The sequence below is a fragment of the Balaenoptera musculus genome, chromosome 8 (genome assembly GCF_009873245.2).
Source record: "Balaenoptera musculus isolate JJ_BM4_2016_0621 chromosome 8, mBalMus1.pri.v3, whole genome shotgun sequence".
Classification (NCBI taxonomy): Eukaryota; Metazoa; Chordata; class Mammalia; order Artiodactyla; family Balaenopteridae; genus Balaenoptera; species Balaenoptera musculus.
In genome coordinates, this window is record NC_045792.1 from 53874235 (window position 1) to 53882510 (window position 8276).

At 39.5% G+C, this 8276-nt stretch overlaps 1 protein-coding gene across 6 annotated transcripts in view; it reads left to right on the plus strand.

Annotated features, from left to right (window-relative positions):
- The window catches only part of LOC118898862 (serine/threonine-protein kinase PAK 1), a 152115-nt gene extending 144060 nt beyond the window's left edge, over positions 1-8055 (plus strand). For 5 of the 6 annotated variants that reach the window (XM_036859570.1, XM_036859572.1, XM_036859576.1 and 2 more), the window contains 2 exons: positions 2130-2267; positions 6727-6880. In XM_036859570.1, coding sequence (XP_036715465.1) covers positions 2130-2267; positions 6727-6813 — 225 coding nt within the window. In that variant the 3' untranslated portion in view covers positions 6814-6880. Of the gene's footprint in view, positions 1-2129; positions 2268-6726 lie in introns of all 6 variants that reach the window. The other variant, XM_036859575.1, reaches the window with a different exon arrangement.
- Positions 8056-8276: the final 221 nt, after the last annotated feature.

Sequence of the window (8276 nt, forward strand, 5' to 3'; positions counted from 1 at the left end):
TCACCTAGGGAGTGAGGGGAGAGTACTGAGACCTGGGATACTGTCATGTTTACAGGTTAGAGGAGCTAACAAAGTGGCCAATGAGTAGCCTTCCAGGTAGGAGAACTGAGAGAAGTGTCCTGGAGGCCAAGAGGACAAAGTGTTTCGAGAAGGAGGATGGATCACTGTGTCAAACCTGACTGATAGGTTGCATTTAAGATAATGCTAAGAAAAGATCATTAGATTAGCCAGTGTGAAGGTTATTGATGACTTTGACAATCAGTTTCACTGGAGTGATAGGAATGAAAGCCTAATTAGAGTAAATTCACCAGAGTGGGCAAAGTTGAGATGGCATGTGTAAGCAGTTAGTTTTTACTTTTCATTTTTGTTTTCTTTTAAAGGAGTTTTGCTTTAAGGTAAGGAGTTTTGTTAAGGTAACAGTGGAGCAATATCTTAAAGTGGAGTTGGGGGAGGGTTTGTTTGTTTGTTTGTTTATTTATGGCTGTGTTGTGTCTTCGTTGCTGCACGTGGGCTTTCTCTAGTTGCAAAGAGCGGGGGCTACTCTTTGTTGTGGTGTGTGGGCTTCTCATTGGGGTGGCTTCACTTGTTGCGGAGCACAGGCTCTAGGTGCACAGGCTTCAGTAGTTGTGGCACGCAGGCGCAGTAGTTGTGGCTCGCGGGCTCTAGAGTGCAGGCTCAGTAGTTGTGGCGCACGGGCTTAGTTGCTCTGCAGCATGTGGGATCTTCCCGGACCAGGGCTCAAACCCGTCTACCCTGCATTGGCAGGTGGATTCTTAACCACTGTGCCGCCAGCAAAATCACTTTTTTTTTTTTAAGATGATATTATTATAGCATGTTTTTGTGCAGATGGGACTGATCTAGTGGAGAGGAAAATGGTCATGTACAAGAGAGAAGTGACATCTGTAAGAGTGATGTCCTTAAGTAGATGAGGGGGGTTGGATCAAGTACTGAAGTAAAGAGCATTAGATTAGAATATGCACAATTTATCCATTGTAATAGGAGAGGGAAAGCAGGGTATGTGAATACAGATGCAAGTAGGTTGGTAATTTTGATCATGGGCAAATGTGAGAGTTATTTTTATTGCTTTCATTTTGTTGTTTATTCCAACCTCCCATTCAGTGCAGGAATTCCCTGTGCATTGTCATTGATAGGCGGTCATCTAATCTTAGTTGGATACCTCTTCGATAGCTCTGATTATTGAAAAGTGCTTTAGTGTACCAAACTAAAACTACCTTCGTAGTTTCTACCCTCGGCCCCCAGTTTTGCCCTGTGGATCCACATGCCACTCATCTTCTTTCACCTTAGAATGGCCTTGAAAATGGTATCAGTAGGGCGTGACAAAAATAAGACTGGGAGTAGAGTCAGAGGACATGAACTTGTGTAAACAGCATGATTCCAGGCATATCTCTTTATGTTTCTGGACTTTATCTGTGAAATGGGGATGATAATTCTTGCCCTGCCTATTACCCAGAGTTATTGTGGTCATTAAATGAGACAGTATTTGTGTAAACACTTTATGAATTAAAGTGCTGAGTGCTTTAAAAGGTTTAGTTTCACTGTGTTTTTCTTTACCTTTCCCAGGAGATGCTTCATGTTAGGGGACCAGGATGGCAACAGTGAAACAGGTTGCTCCTTTACAGAACACTTCCTTTATATATATTTCTGTCCTGCTAGAAGAGATCAGTTTTTAGATGACTGAAGTGATGGCACCAGGAATAATTTCCTTCAGCAAATGGGCAGGTGTTTAACTCATCAGGCTAAATGAATAATAAACCATTTAGATCTATAATCAAGGATAATAATAAACCCTTGGGTCAGTAACACACTTCATAAGCTTACAAAGTGCTTTTAATATACTATCTTGTTTTATTTTTCAGACATGTGAGATAGGCACTATTATCATCCCTGTTTTACAGATGAGGAAGTTGGAAGTTCACTGGCTTGCACCTGGTTACATGGCCTTTAAATGTTAAACCTGACCCTTAACTCATATTCTTTCCAGTATACCAAAGCTGCCTCTTTGTGTTCTGAAGGCAGAAAGCAGCTGACCATATTTCTAGAGGGCCTGTCTGGGGACCAAGAGAGAACCTCAGTTGGATCCCAAGGCAATTCTCTGTTTGTATTGCCAGGCCTTGTACCTCATCGCCACCAATGGGACCCCGGAGCTTCAGAACCCAGAGAAGCTGTCAGCTATCTTCCGAGACTTTCTGAACCGCTGTCTTGAAATGGATGTGGAGAAGAGAGGTTCAGCTAAAGAGCTATTGCAGGTAACTGTCCCTATGCAGGGAAGCACCTAATTCGAGAAATCACTAAACCAAGGCTTTTTTTGCTTCATTTTTGTCTGTGAGGTACTGGCTGTTATAGAACTAAGCTTCTCTCCTAGCACATCCCATGCTCAATTTGTATTCCTAGTTCCCTCATCTTTATCCCTGGGCCTTTGCTCATGTTATTCCCTCAGGCTCTTCTTCAGCCTATTAAAACTCTGTACATTCTCCTAGGCTGTATCTTATAGAGTTACTTTCTGAGCTCCTGTTGAGCTTTGCTTGTATCTTCCTTTGGTGCCTGTTTTGTTCTGCCTGAATTAGTCTGGCAGAGTTTGAGTGAGTCTTAATGAGAAGAAACTCTTTGATGTTCAAATCTTATACAAGTTATATTTTACTGGGATAAGCTCAAAAGATAGATTTTCAGTAAAGGATATCAGAGGGCATTAGTTTAGAGGATAGTTAGTGCAGCTTTTCAAGTCTTCCCAGTTTCTTCATTGGAAACCCTCTCAGATGGTAGGGATGATAGTCTGCTTCTTTGTTTGTTTGTTTGTTTATAAATTTTTTGGCTGCACCACGCAGCATGTGGGATCTTAGTTCCCTGACCAGGGATCAAACCCACGCCCCCTGCAGTGGAAGCACAGAGTCCTAACCACTGGACTGCCAGGGAAGTCCCATATAGTCTGCTTGTTTGGAGTAAGATCCTGCCAGGCTCTGGGGAACCTGGAGCTGGGGGTTTACCAAGCCTTTTATACTCCACCAGCTTAATCCTGAAATTACAGCATAATTATTTCATATGGTTGTAAAAACTGCTTTTAGCTGACCACATTATTTGTATTTAACATTTATGTCTTGGGTACAATTTCTCATTACTAGTGTTATTTTACTACAGTGCCAACTGGTGATGTAATAAGTATCACATGCAACTTAATGACAGTGATTAATTTGTAGGCTTTCATAGTCAGTTACTTTTGTATTATGAGGACTAAGAGCAACTGGTCAGGGCAGGGCAGGACCTACCATACTGCACCACATTAAAGTTAGCTATGAACAATTCTGTCTTTCTTACTAGATTATAACTTCTATCTTATTAATCTCTTATCTCCTCTTATACCTGAGACCTGACTCAAAATAGGTATTCAGTGGGAGAAAACATTTGCAAGTGATATGACTGATAAAGGGTTAATATCCAAACTATATAAACAGCTCATACAACTCAGCAAAAAAAAAACCCAAACAACCCAGTTAAAAAATGGGCAGAAGACCTGAATAGACATTTTTCCAAAGAGGAAATGCAGATGGTCAACAGGCACATGAAAAGATGCTCAACATCGCTAAGCATCAGGGAAATGCAAATCAAAACCACAATGAGATATCACCTCATATCTGCCAGAATAGCTATCATCAAAAAGAACACAAATAATAAATGCTGGAGAGGGTATGGAGAAAAGGGAACCCTCCTACATTCTTGGTGGGAATGTAAATTGGTGCAGCCAATATGGAAAACAGTATGGAGGTTTCTCAAAAAACTCAAAATAGAACTACCATATGACCTAGTGGTTCCACTCCTGGGTATACATATGAAAGAAACAAAAGCACTAATTTGAAAAGATACATGCAGCCCAATATTCATAGCAGCATTATTTACAATTGCCAAGATATGGAAGCAACCTAAGTGTCCATCAACAGATGAATGGATAAAGAATAGTCCATATAGTGGAATACTACTCAACCATAAAAAGAATGAAATCTTGCCATTTATAACAACATGGATGGACTTGGAGGATACTATGCCAAGTGAAGTAAGTCAGAGAAAAACAAATACCGTATGCTAACACATATATGCGGAATCTAAAAAAAAAATGGTTCTGAAGAACCTAGGGGCAGGACAGGAATAAAGACGCAGACATAGAGAATGGACTTGAGGACACGGGGAGGGGGAAGGGTAAGCTGGGACGAAGTGAGAGAGTAGCATGGACATATATACACTACCAAATGTAAAATAGATAGCTAGTGGGAAGCAGCTGCATCGCACAGAGAGATCAGCTCAGTGCTTTGTGACCACCTAGAGGGGTGGCATAGGGAGGGTGGGAGGGAGACGCAAGAGGGAGGAGATATGGGGATATATGTATACGTATAGCTGATTCATTTTGTTATACAGCGGAAACTAACACACCATTGTAAAGCAATTATACTCCAATAAAGATATTTTAAAAATTGTGAATCACTATATTGTACACCTGTAACTTATATAACATTGTACATCAGCTATACTTCAATAAAATATAGGTATTCAGAAAATACTTGTTGAATTAAATGGGATTGCTTAAACCTTCATTGAAATGTTACCCTCTGGAATATATTTAGCACCTCTTTGTAATCAGAGTAACTGACTACAGAGCACTGGTCTATTAGATATGAGATCTGAGTTCTGCCAAGTGTAACCCATTAGTTTCTAGCATCCTTTGGGAATAAAACCCCCTTATAACAGGCAGTATAATATAGGATCCTTTGCCTTTTATATGAGGTTTGTTCTGGAAACCCTAAGCTTTGGGAAATGTGCAAATACTATTCTAAGCCTCAAGATGATATTGTTAATTAGGTATTAAAATATAGTTATTGAAAGATGAATGCCTTCTAGAGTTTCCTTCCTGATATAATAATATAACTACTAATAAATACATTATGTTGAATTTTTACCATATTCTAGGCACTAAGCACTTTATATATTTTTTCATCTATTCTTTTTAATAACCTTGTGAGTTAATAGATTCTTGTTTTCCCATTTCTACAGTTGAGGAAACTGAGGTTTCAAGTGTTTAGTAACTTTTCCATGATTATGTAGCTGATAAGCAGTGGATCCAGGATTTCAACCTATGTCTGTTTGGCTCTCAAGTGTGTATGCTCTTGGCCACTGCTTGGCTCAGAGAGTGTTAAAACTTGAAAGACCTTAGGGCTTATCTCGTCTGCTTTGTTCATTACACGGAGAAGGAAACTGAGGCCTCCCAGTTGGGTGTTGGATCATGCTGCTTTCTCAACTGAGAGGGGAGTTGTATAAACATGTGATCTGAGAACACTGACTCTTTAATTTGTTATTGTACATTGTAAATATTCAAAACCATGACTTTCAGAGTCTCAAATCACGAAAGCTTCACATCTTTGTCTCCTGTGAAAACACATATGTGGACAGAAATACATAGGGTTTTATGTTTGAATTCATATCTTCATGATTTAGCCAAGATCTTTTATTCCTTTTGTAGTAATAGTAACTTCTTGTTCTCAGTACCTCTTTATATCCTATCCCTGTCCAAAAAGAAGTTGAAGCACTTCCAGCAAAGAATATGTGTAAATATGTCTATATGTGTGTGTGTGTGTATACATATACAATATGATTAATAAAAGAGACTTAGGATGGCAGAAGAATCAAATCTGCTAATCATTTCAGTTAAATAGTTTTGTTTAAACATCAGATTTGGTTCTTAGTTTCCTGGTAGCGAGGACAGAAAAGGAAATATGTTAGTTCCTATGTTTCTTATCAAATGGAAGAAACATCCTGCATCCTCAAGACACAAAGCTTTTTCATTAGTAAATGTAAGAGAAGTCATTTTTAGTTAAGAGGCTCTGAGTTATATAAAGAATTGTTTTCCATAATGTTTTTTACTGAAAACATAAAAATAGGTTTCATATGGTGTTTTCTCCAAAATGGTCTTCTTTAATAGTTGTGGGTGTGGCCCAAAGGACAGCCCAGTGAAAGTGGTTCGGGAAAGAACCAAGCCATTGAAGTCCTTCCTGGGTCAATTAGCCTTACTAGATTCAAGGCTAGAACAACAAATTCCTAGATCAGTGCTCCTGAAATGCAGTATTGCAAGGTACCATGGGGTCATGATCAATTAATGACCTTCCCTCTGAGCTGATTATTATTCTGATTATCACCATAGTTTGGTCTTACCTAATATAAAATGGAATCATACAATATGAACTCTCTTGTGTCTGGCTTCTTTCATGCAACATAATGTCTGTGGGATTGATCCTGTTGTTAGTGTATCAATTATTTATTCTTTTTTATTGCTCTAATTTTTGTGTGGTATTATATAAATATAATATTATTCATTCTTCCATTATCTTGGACATTTGGGTTCTTTTCATTTATGACTGTCATAAGTAAAGCTTCTATGAGCATTTTTGTGTGTGTCTTCTGGTGGATTCACAAGCTCATTTCTCTTGGAAATATATCTAGAAGTGGAATTGCTGGGATAGACGTGTATTTAGCTGTAGGTACATACTGCCAAACAGTTCTCCAAAATGATATGTTATCTTTTAAAGATGTCCTTCAATTTGGGGATGATGATCTGAAGCTCTCCAGGCAGCACCTTGTGCAAACATGGATGCCCTTAACATCTTGTAATGGTTGCTGAGGAAGAATGGTAAATTGTCATGTGTCTTTTGTTCTTTTTCTCCTCTTTAGCATCAGTTCCTGAAGATTGCCAAGCCCCTCTCCAGCCTCACTCCACTGATCGCTGCAGCAAAGGAGGCAACCAAGAACAATCACTAAAACCACGTCACCCCAGCCTCATTGTGCCAAGGCTTCTGTGAAATAAATGCTCATTTCGGAAATTCCAGCCCCTGATGCTCTTCCTTGTCTTGCTACTCCCCTTTCCTGATCTAGTGCTCTCAAGACTTTGATCCTTGAAAACCATGTGTCCAGCATTGAAGAGAACTGCAATTGACTAATCGGATGATGGCCATTTTAAAATAAGGAATTTGCTCCCAATCTATGGATGTGAGGGTAGTTTATGATCAAGGGCTTATATGAATAAACCCTTGGACTCCTATTTCTACATAGCAAAATCCTTCCCCCCACCAATCAGTTCTTGACTGTATAAATCTTTGGCTTTATAACATCAATTTGCAGTCGGTTGAGATTTTTCTTTAGTGCTTGCTTTTCTATTTCAAAACTGCCCAAACACACTGTTGTACTTGAAAATTGGAACAGTTTGAGGAATGCCATGGGGGTTGATATTCTTCCAGGGACATGGAATGGCTCTTTTTTCTGGACCATGACTTTGGCACAGCTGATCCTGATATGGGAGGGAGAGCTACCACATTTTTCTTTGTGTATGCTTCTAGCAGCTGTTTGGGAGGATCTTGACCCAATAGTGTTCCCCACGCTATTTCTTGTGAGATAGTCTTGGCTATGTAGCAGCTTTTGACTCCCTAAATCCCCCTAGGCTGCTGCCCTCATTCTGTCCTTGTTTAGAACATTGAGAGGTTTCCTAGGGCACATGCTGGGTGAGAGCAGTGTGAAAAGTCAGGAAAAAAAAATTTAGCTGCTTTTAGAACAAGGCTGGGCATTAGCACCTGTCCAGCTATACCAATGTGATGTTTCAAGAATTCAGCCTCTTTTTCCATCAGCAATAAGGAGCTAAAAGATTAACTCAGATCTTCTGATGGCCTGAATCTTTGGGTCAAAGGGAACGATCTCCAAACCTGAGACTACGTGTTAGTTTTGGATGGATTTGTTTGCCTGAGATGATAGTCTGCCAGCTGTGAGGGGACCCTGTTTTTACAATGCATGGCCAAGCTCTCTGCAAATGGAAATGCCTGCACTGGGTGTTGGGGATGTTTGCTACCTCCTGCTATCTTTGTGGTTTTGGTCCTCCCATTATGGTAGGACCCCTGGCCAGCATTATGGCTTGTCATGTCATCCCCAATGGCTACCTTGTCATGCTCTGAGGTACTACTGCCTCTGCAGCACAAGTTTTACTTCCTTCAATAAAAGGAGATGAAAATATTCTACTTGGAGTATGCCTTTCTTTGTTTCTTTCCTTCCTTTTCCCCTTCCTTTTCTAATTTTTTATTTTGATATTTTGAAAGTTAAGAAAAAAATTTTTTTTTTTCTTCTGGAATCATTTGAGATTAAGTTGCAGATAAGCTGCCCCTTTACCACTATATACTTCAATGTGTATTCTTTATTCTTAATACTTTAAAATATAATTTAATTAAGAGAAATGGGCC